The sequence below is a fragment of the Syngnathus typhle genome, linkage group LG11 (genome assembly GCF_033458585.1).
Source record: "Syngnathus typhle isolate RoL2023-S1 ecotype Sweden linkage group LG11, RoL_Styp_1.0, whole genome shotgun sequence".
Lineage (NCBI taxonomy): Eukaryota > Metazoa > Chordata > Actinopteri > Syngnathiformes > Syngnathidae > Syngnathus > Syngnathus typhle.
In genome coordinates this window covers 4,534,562-4,553,151 of record NC_083748.1, presented here as the reverse complement: position 1 = coordinate 4,553,151, position 18,590 = coordinate 4,534,562, and the positions used below count along the sequence as shown (strand labels likewise).

Below are 18,590 nucleotides of genomic sequence, written 5' to 3'. Positions count from 1 at the left end.
AACACACCCCACACCATCGGATTATTGGTTAGGATCATATGTTAGAGGCGTCCGAAAATCAAGCCTTTGGTGACTTTGATCAGAAGGGATGCTCAAGTTTGGGCCTTGTGTTGGTAAGCGTGTATGCTGCCTAACTTGAAAGGCGCGTAGGCGAGTCTTGTGCAAACGGGAAATGATGGAACACTAGAATACCAAAGTATTACACCCACAGGAAAGAAAAACTACTGGGATTTATTCACAGGAATTACAGATTAGACAGCAAAATATTCTCGAGGGAACACGTGAAATGAATTCCAATCCGTCGAACTGTATGGAGAGTGGACGAGTACTAAATATTAATATTGTTTTTTTGTTGTTGATTACTGTTGCGGATTATTCCAATCCCATTGTTGAAGTAAATAGTCAAGACTCCTACAATTAGACTGAAAACTTTACCTCTAAATTCCCAAATACCTTAAAAAGTGTCTTCACTAAGATTTTATCAGTAAAGGTTCCCAGTACCGGAGTTTTCACAACTTGAAAAGCCAACCCGGAGCAAACGAGCCAAACTCGTTTAATTAGATTTACATCGGCGGGACACAACGACTGCCTGTTGTGTAATCGTGTGCAATCGGCGCTTCCACGGCGTCCCCGAGATGTATGCGAAGAGGAGGGGCAGAGGCTGACAAGAGGCCGGCAGTCGGATCAGTGGAGGCGGCAACAGATGGGAGAAGCCACCGTGGTGAGGAACTGGAGCTCCACGGGGAAGCAAAGAGGAAGCAGATTTTAATGCATGCATAAATAAAACCGGGTCAGTTATTTTTTGTACATCGGCGTAATAGGTTGTGATTTCTGATTGTATTGGGGGAAAGTTTTTTTGACGGAACCGAGCGGAACTTTCAGGGTGGCTTTACCCGTCTGCAACTCACTTGGTTGGGCGAGGCGTCCACCGGGATACGGGGGTGGTGGGTGGCGGTGATGGGTGTCTGGGGGGTGCGGTTAAAGGACGCGCCAGTGGCAGCCAGTCAGGTGCTCCTGGTCCATACTTTGAACGTGACTTTGACATGCAAACACCAGGCAGAGACTTTAACCATCAAGCTGATCGTAGTTATTTAGGTAAGTTTGCTTTATTTGTGTTTCTCTTTCACGTTCATGCGATTCAATTATCTGTCATATAGTGGAGATGTTGCGCAATCTTTTTTTTTTTTTTTCAACAGTTTTGTTGAAAGTGTTTGGTTAGTCATCATGAGTCATCATAATGTGGATATGCATGAAATCTGCTGAGTCACTTGAGAGTGGTGATTTTTTTTTTTTTTTGCCTTCATGCCAGAAATGTGCTGCTTTTGAAAATATTTCACAACACCAGGGCCACCTATTCAGTGACACTGCTACTATCAAACATTGGGGCCATCAACCTGTCACCATTCTGGGACCCCAAATTTTGCATGGTATTTTAGCAAAAACAAATCAAACAAAGAAATAAACAATCCACCGATGAGCCTTCTAAAACACATTTGTGATTTGAAAATGAAAAATTAAATTCCAGATCATTATATTCAGAAAGTGAGAAGGAAAGTCACGATTAAACAGGACTGCCCTAAATAATTAAGAAAATACATTTGAAGAGTAAAAAAAAAGGGACAGTTGAGGTGGATCAAATTGAGAAATTCTGAAATCAGAGTTCTTAATTCACTCAAGGTTTATATGACAAGGACCCTCATCACAAAGTTACTGCCAAAGACATGGGGCATATTTTTACATTTCAAAAGCAGTGATTTCTCCACATTTTGGAAACTTTTGTCCTGAGGTATGTGTGTTAAAGCTACAAATATTTTGCTGAGGATCTCTTCCATATCTACCATATCTACAGATGGAACATGCAGTTAGAGATTGCAGTTTGTAAAATGGTGAAATATTTCAAGTGTTTCTTTTTTTTTAAAGTGTCGTGTTTGCATAATTCAACTAAAGAAACTCTGGAGTTAGTCCTGGCAAAGCAAACTTGATGAAGGAAAAAGCTTCAAAGATTGTGGTATAAGGTGAAATAAAATCCCAGAAGAGAAAAAACAAAAATTCATTGGATTAATGTAACTCCATCTGTCCATTCATCTTCTACATCGCTTGTTCTCACTGGGATGACGGATTTGTTGGAGTTTAGCTGACTGTTAGCGAGAGATGGGATTCACCTTAGATTGGTTGCAAGCCAACTGCAAGACCCTTACAGGAATAGTTTTACAGTAGATGGAAGCTGGCGCTTGGGGAAAATTGACATTTCTCTGACAGTTGAAAATGTTAAAATTACTAAACAACCAGCCTGTATAAAATATGGAATTTAGATTTTTGGGAATTTTCATTTTCTTAGGTTTTGCCTAGTGCAGCAGCACTTAAACCAGTCTGTTGTGGCGCTGTTACACAACTGCGTTCATTTTGCCAGAACGTGTCGCAACGACCGGCAGGTGTTTTGTGAAAAGTAGAAAAGGAGCCGTTCAAACTTGCACAGCTCAAAACAGACAATTGGTCCAAATGACGCTACCGTTTCCATTGAAGATGACATCAGCAGCAACATCAAACAATCATTGTTACACAAATGGTTGTTTTTTTGCCCGAAGATTTATTATCACTGTAGTCAAAGTATCCTGTAATAATGTAAACAAAGAAGAAGTTGATTGCTCACATTCATGGAAAATTTTACTGGGTGTTGGTCAGAATAATTAAGAAGAAAAAAACTGAACTGAACATTTCAGCACTGATGTAACAGGTCTATTTTAAATTAGGGGAACTGATTATACATACTGAGGAATAATCTTTTTTTAGACGAGGTTAAAGGACTCCGAATGATTTGTTGAAATTCTTTATTAGTTCAATAACTACAAAGTGTGACAATTGTATTAAGTTTTTAATACAACAGTTTGAATTTTGAAAAAAAAATAGAAACATTTTCAGTGAATTGGATTTTTTATCAGCCTTTTTAGACTTAGACAGACTTTATTGTCATTTTGTAAGCACTCGGTGCACACAAAACGAAATTTCGTCGCATACGGCTCTCAACAAAGGAAAGGAACGTCGAGAGCCGTAGCAGCCGCAGCCAACTGGGGCGCCGCCATCTCAATCTTAATAATACAAAAGACACACGGATGGCATGAGCGCAACTCAATAACTCTCATAAGGCTGCCACATAACGGCGCCACAAAGAAAGTCAGAAAGTGCTCAAGATAAAAGCCATCAAAGCAAATCAAAGCTAAAAGCCAAAGGAAAAAAGGTAACAGCGGCCAACCAGCACCCCCAATACAAGAGAACACCCCAAAACACACAAAATAGCCTCCACGGGGTCCATCGACAGGTGTAAGGGCAGTCCAGTTCAACGGCGCCCAATGGACCGTGGTCGTGAATCGGTGAAAACATCACAAAGCAGGCAAACGTGTGAGCAGCGTCCTGGGCACCCAGCCGGGGCACGTGCAGATGGTCACCACGGGGCTAGCATGGCGTTTTGTGGAGATTTGTTTTGTTTTAAATATCATATTGTTTCATTGCGGGTCAATTATAAACGTGAATTTGGATCAAACCAGTCTCAATCCTCTGTAATTAGCGTGGGTTGAAAAAAATTGCCTTGTGTGTGTCCGTGTGTTTGCGTGTGTAGCGTGAGTGTGGCATGAGTGAATGACTGAGACTTTGCTCCGCCGTCATAAACGAAAGGAGTGCCTCAGATAGCATCCCATCGTATGTTGATGTCGCCACCTCACATGGCGTGGTTCACTAGACATATTTGCATTTCTATCTCTTCCACAGCGCAGATAAGCAAGATTAATAGAATGCAAACAAACACGTACGCCAGCTGACAAGTTGTGGGCCGTGATTTAATTGTGACAGTTTTTGCGGAAAACCAACCTTTGATTTACTTTATCAGGGAGCATTAAGAGCTTATTGATTTAGTGAAGGTTTAAGGTCGGAGTTTTATTTATTTATTTATTATTATTTTTTTTCTAAATTGGATGTAATTATTAACAGCAAAGGCTAGTCATGTAACCAATTCCAGTCTTCTTACATCAGTTTACCCCGCAAAGCTGATTTTCTTGGAAAAGTGGAATTAAATTTCTAGTACCATAATAATAGCTTCCCTGTTTGACCATTTCCCAGCCAAGGAAACTAAAATTTAGATTCTGAAGGGGCCACATAACAGGGAACAGACATGGCAACATCTTTACTGGTGGCCAGTGGATTTGGAGTTCCCCCTCTAGGTAATTGCACGCCCACCAGCCCCTTCCAAGTGAAGCTCCCTACTGACTTCCAAAGGAAAGAGCCAGCAAGGAAAGGAAAGGGTCCTCATTTAATGACAGTCCTGACATATAGTGGACATAAAAAGTCAACACCCCTTTTACATGCCTGTTCTGAGGCCGGTTAGTTCTGATATACGTATAAAAATAAATGATAAAGCAAGAAATGCATCAACAATGTCAGTAATCAATTGGTGTCATAACCACATGAAAATATGTTTTTAAAGTGAAGTATTTCTCTACCAGTGGACTTTAGCATAGTTTCAACAGAAGCAGAGTACAGTAGCCTTTGTTCCACTTTCCTCTCGCTATGGGAATACAATAATTCAAAATCACGCATTGATTGGGTCAAACCCCATGTGTCTTCTGGGACTGATCGAGATTTTGTGTGCCCGCGGCATTACTGAAGCGTGAGTTGCCATAGATGCATGACATCTCTCGGTTAATACTTGCCCTGCTCGGGGTCATGCATGAGCTGGAGCCTATCCCAGCTGTCTTTGGCTAGACAGTTAGCCACTCAATGGCAAATTTACCAAGATGTCAGTTAAATTTGTGAGATGTATTATTCTGATGTATTTTATCATGGCCTCAAATCTGGCATCATTTTTGTGAAAACGGGTTCACATTCTTGACGGTGATATCTGTAATTAAGACAAGGGGGCTATATTTTCGGCATCTTCATTTTTGTGCTCCAACGGGTCTAATTTATTGTGTCTGCGAATCTGTTCTTGAGGTTCTTCAAGAGCATAATCCGGCACACCTGACAATTTGGTGACTAGACCTTAGACCAGGTAAAGTTGTGGCGTAACGTGATTTTGGTGGATTTCTCTTGAATGGCCTGGAATGACCTCGTAACAAAATGGATTCATTTTTTGCTCGTCACCAAGTTTGTAATTTAACCGCATAATATCGATTTATCATGGAGACGGTTCTAGTCAATTCAGGACTAAGTCCATTTGGTCAACTGATTCAGATTGACATCTACCTTGAACTTTTGTGTTTTCCAACTCCCATTGCTTAGTTAACGTCATCTTTTGCCATGTTATTGTCTTGCGGACGCAGCCCCCTCGCATCTTTTCCTCAGCATTTCGAGGAACCAAGGCACGAGCCTTCCCGTATTCTACCTCAGGCCATTCTTGCCACGTTATCTCATCTCACTCCTTCCCATCACGAGACATTGTAGCATTTGGATTAGACTCAGCTCAAAATCAACCTGAATTGAACTTTTGTGACCTCAGCTCAACTATACATTTTGTATACAATACACACACAGTCTTCAAGGCCATTTCTCTTTGCGACTGTGTGTGTGTGTCTGTGTGTGACCTTGACGACGTGCGCCACTCCTTCCCCTAATCCACGAAGGAAGTGTTTGTGACTCAAGGGACTCATCAACCATTAACTCATAACTATTTAAAGGAATTGGAAGAAAGTTCACGTCCTCAAATTATTGTGAAAATTACCGTTTCCCATACACACACATGTCAATTCTGAGGCAGTGTCCAGGTAGTCTTGCCAAATTCTTTAAGACTGTTCCCCGACCCCTCCAATACACACTTGTGATGATCTCGACTAAAATATGCTTACGAAAAATAGAATACAAATACAAAACAAGTTGTTCAGTATTAGCCACACTTTCACATTACATGCCCATGCATGCACCTTCTGCGTCCTCGTATGTCTTTGTTTGCATTAAGGAGGTGAACTTCAGTAACCCCGCGGTCCTGAGGACACACCTTACGATCCAGTCACATGTGTGTATATGTGTGTGTGTGTGTGTGTGTGTGTGTGTTTGGACCTGGAAAGCTCAATCCGCCCTATGACAATGGAAATGTGTTTTAGTTCACGAGACAATAAATTGAAGCGATAAAACATCAGTCCAGGTGCTCTTACAGTCTCCTTGTTGTTGAGCCGTTACATATACGCGTTCATCTTTGCCCCCTCTGTGTCAAAATAAAAGAAAAAAGTGTGTGAATGATTGACAGCGGCACACCAATGACAGACCGTCTGCCTAGTCGAGTTATGTTTCCTTAAAAAGTTCAGCTTTTCATAATAACTAAATATTTCCTCTCACTCCTCTGCTGAATGTAAAAGTTACTTTTATAATGTTAGAATGAATTCATTTGGCACTTACGTATGTCATATGTCACTTGCTTAATCAAATAGATGACACAAGAGTTTTTTTACAAAGCAAATAAATCTCAAATTGACAAAAGTAAATATTTTTCCTTTTGCTGTATACTAAAATCAGTTTGGGTTCACATCAGGTCATCTGGATTGGATACGCTGACATTATTTGTAATGCACCACAAATTTATTGGGAGATTTTTACTGTTCAAGTGTCATTGTTTAAAATGGCCGAATGTCCAAGCTCAGTTTCAGATTTGGATGATTTGTATTTGCTAGAGGGCAAACTAACATGAAAACTTAAGAGCTGTCTATCACAAACAAATAGTCGTAAAAATGGAAGTCAATTGAAGACATTGCACTTAAACAAATTGAGAGCCGTAAAGAAGACAATAAAACGATTCTGTCATTTATTTCGTCAATTAATCGATGAATAAGATGCCAAACATGCTTTAATATCCATTTCTTTATTCAAAAAGCAGGACATTATTTCAAAATGACACATATCAGTCTCCAGTGTCGTGATATTGTATGTTGAGAGGTCGCCGCTGTCACACGGACACCAAGTGACTGCGAGATTGGGGGGAGAGAAGTGCAACCAGAGAGGCAGCGTCAGGTCGCCTGTCAGACCAAAGCGACAGGAAGTTGGCTGCATCTCATGTCTGACACTTCTCGCCCACACTTGCACTTTTAACATTTTCATTTTTAGGATATAAATCCCTTTTTCTTTTAACACGTTTGTTCATTTAATGACATTGTGTAAGGCCATGCAGCAAACACACACACACTGCTTATATTATAGATCAGTAATCAGAGTCATAACCTGAGCACATGATGCTGAGCTGTCTGAACTTCTGCTGAGCCCAGACTGTCAGGGAGAGAAAATGTGTGTGGGGGAGTGTGTGTGTGTGTGTGTATGTAGTTCCCTTTCTATCGGTCATCACTTCCTGAGGAAAAGCATGACTGCGTACACGGACACACACACACACGCACACACACACACACACACACACACACACACATACGCAGGCATGCAAACTTCTTCACTGTCAGTTGTTGGCGAGTGAGCTCATGGTGAACACTAAATTGATAAGGACAAACGGGGTGAGTGAAACATTGTGTGTGTGCGTGCGTGCGTATGCGTGTGGTTGTGTGTGTGTCATTTATGTCATTGTAGGGCTTGAGCTACTGTTTTTATACAGTTTATCCTCATTCCACCTTGTTGTGATTTCATGTTTTCATTTGTCAGCTTACTCACTGACATGTTACGCAGATGGTCTGGTAAGGTTTCCACGAAATCTACACAAATTTATGATCTTGTTTAATTTGTTGATTTCGCTCTGTTTTTGCAAAGCTGCTGATTCTAGAGTGTATATATATATATATATATATATGTGCAGAAATTCTTCTGTTGATGATTAAACATGCAGCAGAGCAGACTGACCTGCGAAACAAACTTAAGAGTGCAAATGAATGACTTGGTTAACAAGTTCGCCAATTAGTGTGAGTGGTGGTTTGTGATTGACAGGTGACCAATCCAGGGTGTACCCCTCACTCAAAATCAGCCCAGCAAATTATTTGATGTATTGATAATGAAGAACAAAAACCTTCTAGCGGAGTAACTATTAAAAACCGTGTATCATACATTTATTTTAAAATCCTTGTCTTCATTCTTACTTTTCTGTTCTGTTGATAACATTGAACAACTGCCAATGTAAACATCCCGTATCATTCCTGTATGTCATTGCAATTAAGAAATACAAAATGACAGTTTTTAAAGTTTAGACCATCCTTCCCGTTTGTGTGATTACAATGTTACACTCCTTTTTTTGCGCATTTTCAAAGCAGTATGTCCTCCCCCTCTTCCCGACCTCCAATGGACCGTGTCGCCCTCCGCTTTCCGATCTTTTCGGAACATGACACCAATCGGAAACATAAAGAGATCAGACAGTCGGGGCACAGTTTCAGTCCGAGGCGATGTTGTTGGTGGTTTCCAAACCACACGTCCTGACAAGTTTTTGAACCCCGTTGGAGTGAATTTAGTACCAACAGAGAAAGTGGGTGCTCGATAGCCCAGACATTTTTTTTTTTTTTTTCTATTGCACTGATGTTTGATCATGAGTGGATAAGGGAAAACCCTGTCAGGTTAAGTTGCCTGAAGTTAACAACAGCCACTAATGGGCTCTCTTAAAATTGCTTAGACATCATTATAAAATAATATGACATAGACACTGATAAATAACAGTCTGTCTGTTGTGGCAGAAGGTCAGCCAGGTTGGTTTGGATGTAGCACGTGAAGGTGTACCTAATGAAGCGGCTGTCAAGTTAAACTTTTTTTTTCCCCCCCATCTTAACGATGGACACTTGTGTCATGTCGGACTGACCGTGCAAAAATTAGAACGCTGAGTTGTTTCAGAGGTAACGATTGACGCAGAAGAGGCTTAGTCACTACAAACCACATGCAGCGTGATTTTTTTTTTTTTTTGAGGAAGTGCCACATCTTGCTACACTTTCCCTTCTCATGCCATATTCATTGGAAAGCAGTGTAATGAAAAGGTTTTTGCATTATTCCTGATTTTTTTTTTTCGTGGGGTGGGTATGTTTTTCACATGTAATGGTTCAGATCGTAGAGCCATTTTTTTTGTCTTTGGAAGATATTTTAATATTTTAATAATTGAAAACTGTCACCTACTGTGGGAAACAAAACATATAAGGGAGGGAGAAATAACCTTTTCACTTTTACTATACAAGCTAAAAAGTGAACATTTTTGGCCAAAGGGCTAAAATAGTTAACAATGTTTAATGATGAATGTTTTGGTGATATTTTGTGATTTAACACAGGGTGTGGCAGATATACATTTCTTTGTCAGTTTCATGGCTCGCCTCTTAATAGAGCTAAGTTTTTGTCTGGGCTAAACAGTTTTTGTTTTTTTACTATAAAAGGTGAGGCGATAAGGGCAGTATTGAATGCTGCAAAACCGGTTCTTCATTTTTGTCTCCCTTGCATAATACACATCTGGCTTTGGTGTCAACTTCTCTCCTGTGTGTCTATATTGTTCCTTCTTCATGGTTGAATGTATGCGTGGGTGGCGTTTACACCCCTTTCTCAATGCATGGCTGACACATAGACACAGGCAACTACCACACCTACTACATTCACACCCAGGGGGAATTTATCAATGACAAAAATCTAAGCCGTTCAGTCTCTAATCGTAATTCTGGATCGGCGTGGTTTGTTTTGTTCACAATGAAGTCAAATTTAGACCCGATTGGTAGAATAAGAGAGCAGAACTCCAGCAAGATGGAGCAATTTGCTGATTTGGACTGTTTGAGTTGTTAAAGACAATTGTTTTTATTTATTTTGTGAAATTCTGACAAGAAAATAAATAAAAGAAATCACCAGGTTGTCATTTTTGCAACTGCCATTTTGCGTTATGGCTTAAAAGGTAGAGACAGGATTCTTTTTGAAAACACAAATAGTTTTTAACTTAAAATGATTGAAATGAAATGAAATTTGTAAGTCAAGGTATCACTGAAATGGTGACAGTTGCCTTGACCGTTGGCCTTTTTTGTTATGTGATGTCATGACATAGACAAAGTCCTCCTACAAGGTGCACCAGTTCTGACATGTGACAAGCCAAGACCTGGCGCGACACACTCACAAACGACAAAACCACACTCATGTTTTGACAGTGTGTTTGCTCGCAGACGCACGCACGTTTCATTCATTCGTTGCATCGTGCGGTCACGGACTCATGAACAGCAAAGGTTGTTATGATTGCCATGTGATTAACGAGATTCTCAAGCTGCAATGCTGTGACTTCCTCATATTGAAGCTTTCTATCCCCCAAACATGTTTGAAAACTTCGGGCGTGTCTATTTTCAGTACAGATTTGGCCGACAGCCTAAAAATGGACAAATATCCCGCTTTCTCCAGCTATAAATAGTCTGCTTTTTTTTTTTTCCCAGAAGTCGCTTCCAAGGTGATGGAAGCTGAAAGTTGCACACAAACACAAAGCTCCAACAATGTCACTGTGATGTGAATTCCAAGTAGTCCTAACCTTGTTGCCGCATTCCAAAGCAGTAAAAAAGGAAACAATAAGGTAATTGACAAAAGAGGATGTTTTTTTTTTTTTTCCCAGCCCAGAGCTGTGCGATCCATTTTTATAGCTTCACAACCTCCGTCGTCTTATTTTAGTTGTAACATAATTCAGGTCATTCATTGTTTTTTTGGGGGGGTGTCCATTCAGGCATTTTTTAGCAATGTTTATTGGAAGTTTATTTTCAGACTGTAGGTAGTATGCTCCTATTGATTATTTCTAATCTTTCATCGCTGTATTTCACGCTCTCATAGTTTCATAGGCCACTGTGGACTTTCAATTTTTTCCTCAAATCAGAAACAAATGACGTCATCACATCATCTATTTCCAATGTTGAATTTTTAAAATGGTCCTGTTAGAACAAATTGCCAAACGGGTTCCAAAAGCTTACTTTTCTCAACAGGTTTGCATTGTTTTGCTTTAGGTTGTGTTGGAATATGAAGAGTTGTAGCTCAAAGCTGCACGCTTTACTGTCACTCTCTATTGAGTTGTGTTTTTCTCATGAGATATCACTTTTCCGGAACCACTTTTCGTTATAGTCTTCTTCCAAAGTAAGCAGATGAAAAAAAAAATCATCAGCCTTTAACTTGAGTGCTGTTCTTTTCACATCGCTAGATAAGTGACTTCTTTCACAGGCCACTGTCACGAACTGTTTGTGTATTCTTGGTTTGGGCAACTCCTGAGCAAGCCACCCGAACATCAAAAGGAGGTTTGTCTTGTTCCGACTGTGTCCCAAACTAGCTCCCTGTGGAGCGGATAACTGCAGGGATGAAGTCCAATACTCCTATTTCAATTTTATGTATGCACTTTTTTTTTTTGTTCGTGACACAAAACATGCATCGTTAGCACCACATGCATGTGAGTATGTCCACATCTCCCAGTTGACACTTCCTCCTTATTTTCTTATCTCTTCACCAGCCGCCCCCTCTCCCCACATTTGTTCTTTCTTCCATGTTTTACATTCTTTTTTGCTGTTTTTCTTTGAAGCAAGGACATATGCGGTAAACACGGAATTGTTGTATCGGCGAACACGTCAATGATCCCCCGTTTCTCTCTCTCTCTCTCTCGCTCTCTCTCTGTCTCTGTAGCAGACATGGTGGACACCCAGCAGCTCCTTGCCTGGCCCGTGGGCTTCAGTCTAAACGCCGCCGATCTGCCCGAGCTAGATGACAGCTCCCACTCGCTGGAGATGAAGCACCTGACCACGTTGGACTACGCCTCCATCTCATCCTCGTCCTCCTCCCTGTCGCCCTCGCTCTTGTCTTCCATGACGTCCGTCGGCGTGGCCTATGACCCCAGTCCGCCACAGGGCGACGACCACCTCACCAACCTGGACTACACCTGTATGCACAGCTACAGGACTCATGCAGACTTGCACAGTAAGTTATAACTGACTCCTGATTTGCGTGAACCAGGGGAGTCCAAAATACGGCCTGGGGGCCATGTGTGTTCCATTCCAGCTTTTTTATGTGCACTGCGCAGTTTTGAAAAATTGTAAGAAAAATGTTGTTCAGGCCCTGATGCTCAATGTAGATTTTTTTTTTTTTGATACATCCAAACTTCTTGCCGACAGATTCCATCAAGCTGGAGCCAGAGTCACCCCCTCAACACACTGACAGTCCGCCATTCTCCAAGCTCCAGGACGACGCGTCTACAGCCGCTCTCAACATCGAGTGTCGGGTGTGTGGAGATAAAGCTTCCGGGTTTCACTATGGTGTCCATGCCTGTGAGGGATGCAAGGTAGGACACACTTAAGGAAGAAAAGAGTGAAAACAAAATCCCTAAGATTTTAGATTGTGACTCTGGACGTTTGACTGTATTTTTAACTAATTTGTTAAAATAACTGTTCATCTATTCATTTAAAAAAAAAATCATGTGAATTTTTTTTTTTTTAAATTATCTTCTTCCCAAATTAGTCTCATCCCACTTTAACACACTTATCGATACATCTAGCCCCGCACCATTTTTGTATACATTGTTTACAAGTTTAATATTGTTTAATAAAATATGACATTGTTTGTTGCGTTCCAAGGCATACTGTAAGGAAGAGTCATTGTTCTTAAGTCTCAAGGGGGGGGTTGGCTCACTAGAGGTCAGCCAAGGAGGCGAACACTTTAATTGTTTTAAAAAAGAAAACATTCTTTAATAAGGTGGGGTTTCACCGCCCCCCCCCCCCTAACTTCCTCCTCCTTTAAATAACACATGATTTAAAAAAAAAAGAAAAGAAAAGACAGAGCAGCTGCTGCCTAGGAAGAAGAAGAATGTGGCTTGAATACAATGTGTCCCACCAGAAAGTATCATGACCGCTGACGTATTTCCTAAAGAAATTATAAGTATAGTAAATGTCTCCCTCTAATAGACACGTCAGTTTCCCATAAGGAAACGAGTAGAAATTGTAATATTCTCACTTCATCCATATTGTTGTTTGCACATTTAAGAGTCAACTGCTCAGTTTCTAACCAAAACAGCTGCCCCCATTTAATCACATGAACCTTTTCAATTAGATGCCTGAACCAAGAACATAAAACGCAACCATAATAATTCTTTGTGTCTTTTAAGGGTTTCTTCAGACGCACCATCAGGTTGAAGCTGGTGTACGATCACTGCGACCTCCACTGTCGCATTCACAAGAAATCCCGCAACAAATGTCAGTACTGTCGCTTTCAGAAGTGCCTGAACGTCGGCATGTCCCATAACGGTAAATTGGTTGCCCTCTATTTCTGTTATCTGGAATTGGGAATGTGAGGGATTATTTTTTTTACTCAAAATATGCCCAATTTTAACATTTGGCATGTAGCTTTATTTACAGTCACAACTCCAATTTGCCACATTTGGTCTTTTTATTATTTGTATTTAATTTAATAATAACTTCTGATATGCACCCGTCTCTCATATATAACGCCATCATCACTCCATATCCCATTTCTTCTGTGTATGTGCAAGGCTGTATTGTTTTTGATGCAATGAATAATTGACATGCGGGGTGAATAGACTGACTCTGATTTGCTTTGTCACCGTTGTGGGCTCCGTGCCCAGTTGTTTGGTTCGAAAAGTGGTGGCCTTTCACCTCCCAGTTGCACGCAACTACTTGGAATTGAATGAAGGGATGATAAATGACATTTCATTGTCGTACTAAATATGCATTAAGGCCAGATTTTCTAACATATGATGTAATTTAATTTGCATATGCCACACTCATAACGTGTACATAGAAAGTAGAAAACAAACTGACACTGAGATGAGTTTCATAAGATGTTTCATAACATGTTATTTATGTTATTTCATAACACGTTATTTATGTTTGCGGCCATAAGTGGAAAGTCCACCATTTCATTACCATGAGGGAGAGCAATGGCCTGTTCAGCACTACTTGCACTTTTATTCCAAATTACAATTCAGATTGTTGTGATTTGTATCTGTCTGACTTCTAACAAGTTCCCGTGTTGTCTTTTTTTTTTTCTCTCTCTTCTCATGTCATTTCACAGCTATTCGTTTTGGCCGGATGCCCCAAGCCGAGAAGGAGAAACTACTAGCGGAGTTTTCGTCCGACATGGAGCACATTCACCCGGAGGCGGCCGATCTGAGGGCCTTGGCCAAACATTTGTACGAGGCCTATCTCAAGTACTTCCCTCTCACCAAGGCCAAGGCCAGGGCCATCCTCTCTGGCAAGACCGGAGACAATGCGGTAAGCGGCGCTCTCAGTCTTACATTTTTCACTACGATACTTTTACAATGGGACATTGTGTATTAGTACTATTTTGTAGAACCTGCTGTTGAACTGAACGGCAAAAATCAAAAATAGGTGTTTAATGCATGAATCCAATTTGCCATTGGAAAGATTCGTATGGGATGTGGCCTCTAAGTTTTGTGTCACATCAAAATTTGTGTCTTCAGCAGGTTGTAATAGAGAAGCTGCAAGTGTCACAGAAAGGCTAGAAGTCCTCGGAAATATATAAACAACAAAAAAAAAACACTTAGTGCAAGTGTGGCACTTTTACACAACTTGCTGTGTACCAACTAAGTGGTTTTTTTTGTTGTTGCTCTAATCGACAAGTGTTCTCACTGGTTTCCACATGTCTTGGCTCTGACAATGCAGTGGTCACGCTGTATAACAGAAAACATGGATCTGCACAAGTTTTTTTGTTTTTATCTATATCCAGATGGCAGAACACACTGTTCAGTCATAACTTTTGTTTTTGTTGTATGTAAACAAAATTTATTGTAATGCAACAATGATTACTGACTGTTATGCTAATCATGTGTGTGATGTGGCGTTGCTATGGCAACTGAACTTTTGAGCACTAAATTGTAACCGATCCTCAGAATTGCAACAGTGAAGATGATTTAAATGCACATGCAGCCGTGATTATTGTGAATTCCTGTGTAGTTAGTGATTATTCAGTTTGGTAGCAGAGAAGCAAGAGTAACAGAAGCTTTATCTGTTGCTTGTTTCTGTCAAGTTCAAGGCTCGTCAGTTAGCTTGTTATGACTGTCGGTGACAGTGATAGCCGCCAAATGGTTCTCAATCATCTGTTTTTTGCAGGGAGTCTCACTGTGCTTATTCTCTAAAACTTTTAATAAAATTTGCTTGAGCAGATTCAACATAATGTTTTTGAAAATTAGTTTGAATCAAAATTGACAGGGAGTCACAACAACAACAAAGAGAGAGTGGAGGAAAAAGTGTGTCTGCCCTGCATTGTGAGACGACTTTAATTTGCGCAATAACTGCCTACCGGGAGTTTGGTGCCCGGGTTTATTGAGTCTCGTTTGTGTTTACACTGACTAAGTGCCAGTTGTGGTGATGTTTTAACGAGCACCATGTTCCTGAACAGTGGGTTAAAGTCATTGGGTCATCTGTGAATCTGCTTCTCATTCCTTCAGTCATTCATTTGTTTGTCTTGACTCTATCGTGTCTTGCAGCCTTTTGTCATCCATGACATGAAGTCTCTAACGGAGGGGGAGCAGTTTATCAACTGCAGGCAGATGCCCATTCAGGAACATCATCAGCAGATGTCCCCTCCTTCCTCCACAAATGGAGGTGAGTCACTTTGAGGGTTGCACCTACTATAGCAAAGTCACACAAAGAAAAATTTTCAAAACAAGTAGAGTCAAAGAATAGTACACCCCCTTTTTTTTTTTTTTATACGCAGGTGCTCTTCTGGGGTCGGAGTACAGCTTCGTGGGAATGACGAGCGTCACGGACCACGGAACGACTAACGCCGTCGAGCTGCGTTTCTTCCACAGTTGCCAGTCACGCTCGGCCGAAGCTGTGAGAGAAGTGACGGAGTTTGCCAAAAGCATCCCGGGATTTGTTGACCTGGATCTCAATGATCAGGTGAGAAGCAAAGCTTCCAATGGTATTTATTTATTATTATTATTTCTTTTTATTTCTTTTTATTTCTTTTTATTTATTTATTTATTCATTCATTCATTCATTCATTCATTCATCTATTAGTTTTTTTTAATTAATATTTATTTATTAATCATTACTACATATGCATCATGACTCCAGTGCATTTCCACTTTGCTGCTGGAATTTCCCCAATCTCTATTTGGATTCTATTCTGTTCTGTTTTGATCTTCCCAGGTGACGTTGCTCAAGTACGGTGTGATAGAGGTCCTCATCATCATGATGGCGCCCCTTATGAACAAAGACGGCACCCTGATCGCTTACGGACAAATCTTCATGACGCGGGAGTTCCTCAAGAGTCTCCGGAAGCCCTTTTGCCATCTACTGGAGCCCAAGTTTGAGTTTTCCGTCAAGTTCAACACGCTAGAGCTGGACGACAGCGACATGGCGCTCTTTCTGGCCGTCATTATCCTCAGCGGAGGTAAGGGGTCTCCAACTGTTTCCGTCAAGGAAGTTTTGAAGTCCTTTGAGGGCCATTCATGAAAAAATATGATGCAATGATTGAAGCATTTTGGGTTAGATATTTGAGGGCAGATGAAGGGATTGTAACTTTTCCTCTGAGAATTGCATGGCGGGCCTGATCAAATGCTCTCACGCGTTGTCTGTGGCCTTATGAAGTCTGCCGTCTCGAATAGTTACAGTTGGAAAGGGAATGAGGAATTCCTCTCATCATACTGTGGAAATCTTTAGTCACATTTATAATAATTGTAAAATTTAGTTTAGTCGATAAAAGTGTGGCAAGGTGATAAGATGTCCAGTCACTGCAAAGTTTTTCTTTAGGAGTGTTAAAAGCAAAGCAACTGAGACATACACAAACATTACGATTTTCATTAACGGTTATTTGGCTTAACATTTGTAGGGCAAATCCAAAGTATTTTGAGTAATGGTGCTGATTAGCGTCATGGTATAGGTCAGTCCTTGAACCCGATAAGAAGGCAACTCCGACATTTAAGTCACTTATTAACTTAAATAGCTGTGACATAAAGATAATTTGATCATTTCTAGAATAATCTGTTCATTTATTTTATAGAGACTTTTATGGCCCAAAGTATTCATAGTTGCCCTTCACACGCATCTTAGATAAAAATAAAAAGAATCATTTGAGTTATTCATCCATACATACACAATTGAAATAATTACAGAAAAAACAATGGTCAAGCCATGTGCAGCGTCATCCTATCAACCATTCATAACATTGTGTACTCATTTTTTTTCCCCCCCCACCACGGCCACGTGTCCATTCCACTGTGCTGTTGCCCAGACCGTCCGGGCCTGTTGAACGTCAAGCCCATCGAGCAGCTCCAGGAAACTGTGTTGCACTCCCTGGAGCTGCAGCTCAAAGTCAGCCATCCGGACTCCCTGCAGCTGTTCGCCAAGCTGCTCCAGAAGATGACCGACCTACGGCAGATCGTCACCGACCACGTGCATCTCATCCAGCTGCTCAAGAAAACCGAGGTGGACATGTTACTGCACCCGTTGTTGCAGGAGATCATGAAGGACTTGTATTAGAAATGCGAGGTTGCTACAAGAGACGATTGAGAAAGAGACAAGCCGGAACGGGAAGGTCAAGAGTCTAGACTGTGCACACTCATCCCTCCCGTGGTTCAGCCTTGCAAAACCGCAGCGTGCGGTTTGAATTTGGACCCGAGAGAGTTCCGATTGGCAGGCTGGATGGACTTGCGCTGGGAGGGCAAATGGAACTGTGAACTCCACACGACGTGTTTGTCTGCGGTCTATCTACACGCTTTCACACACAAAGCACGAGAATCTCCATGATGTTCATTGATGTCATGATCAAATATAACTTAAAAGGTGCCATCTTGTCAGCTACATCTGAGCGATGAGACAATCAGATTAGTTACTGTCGCATATTTTCAGTGTCAGCTGACAATCAAGATGAACGTGTCGCCATGTGCCTTTGGCTGCACAGTATTAAGCATACTGTACAGTGGAACCTTCAATCTTGCTCCTGTTTCAGAACCACCATTTTAAAAAGGAAAAAAAAATCAATTATTCTATTTAAAAATATGTTTTATATTATTTTAAATATATGTTTGTAATGGCCTTTATTATCACGCACTACTGTATTGTATGAAAGCGTGCCAAAATATCAAAATCAAACAGAATCTAAACCGTTAACAGTATTTGCATTAATATTTTATACTTCAATTTATTTGACATTGTGCTGCTCTTTCTGGGGGTTGGACACGGGGAGCAATATAATACAAACAGGTGCCTTGAGATACAAGTGACTTGACTTACAAGTTTTTTTACAATGTGATACAAAGGTGACATCAGAAGATGCATTGAACAGGAGGAGATGGTGGAGTGATTTTGAGCAAGCAGTAGGAAAAGTCGAACTGTGACTTCCTGGTTGTCTGATACGTACAGTAAGTGCCAAGAAAGCTAAGTGCAGTGTGAAAAGGCTTCTTAGATTGAAGTCATAATATATTTGCACACCATTACAGCTTGAATTTTGTTGTTTGGCTTCTGGGGTTTCAACTTTGGAGGTTCCACTGTACATATATAAAACCTATTGTTTAATATTCCAATTTATATGGATACAGTTTTTTGTTCAAAGTATTTTTGACTCAATGCAGAGTTTCAACCGTGCCTTGTCGATCGATTGTTGTGATGTTTTCTTTAAGATACAAACACAGATAAAGGGATCTGATTGGTTGTTGTAAATAAATCAAGATTATATTCTAA

The 18,590-nt window shown here is 40.7% G+C and overlaps 1 protein-coding gene across 2 annotated transcripts; it reads left to right on the top strand.

Annotated features, from left to right (window-relative positions):
- Positions 1 to 250: 250 nt before the first annotated feature.
- On the top strand, positions 251 to 18,590 carry pparg (peroxisome proliferator-activated receptor gamma). Of its 2 annotated transcripts, none has more exons than XM_061291114.1 (9): positions 251 to 721; positions 11,560 to 11,850; positions 12,045 to 12,211; positions 13,031 to 13,169; positions 13,957 to 14,156; positions 15,392 to 15,509; positions 15,622 to 15,806; positions 16,059 to 16,302; positions 17,143 to 18,590. In XM_061291114.1, exons 1-9 carry the CDS (start codon positions 640 to 642, stop codon positions 17,388 to 17,390), a joined length of 1,674 nt encoding a protein of 557 aa, XP_061147098.1. In that variant the 5' UTR covers positions 251 to 639; the 3' UTR covers positions 17,391 to 18,590. The 2 variants fall into 2 exon arrangements, with proteins under 2 accessions (XP_061147098.1, XP_061147099.1); XM_061291115.1 differs by lacking the exon at positions 251 to 721 and adding an exon at positions 900 to 1,095.

What these genes read in the sequence shown, in the direction of transcription:
- pparg (XM_061291114.1), top strand. Translation starts at nt 640, where the DNA reads ATGCGAAGAGGAGGGGCAGAGGCTGACAAGAGGCCGGCAGTCGGATCA. An exon ending in TCCTTCCTCCACAAATGGAG is followed by an intron (nt 15,510 to 15,621) that starts GTGAGTCACTTT and finishes TTTTATACGCAG; the next exon opens with GTGCTCTTCTGGGGTCGGAG. An exon ending in CGTCATTATCCTCAGCGGAG is followed by an intron (nt 16,303 to 17,142) that starts GTAAGGGGTCTC and finishes GCTGTTGCCCAG; the next exon opens with ACCGTCCGGGCCTGTTGAAC.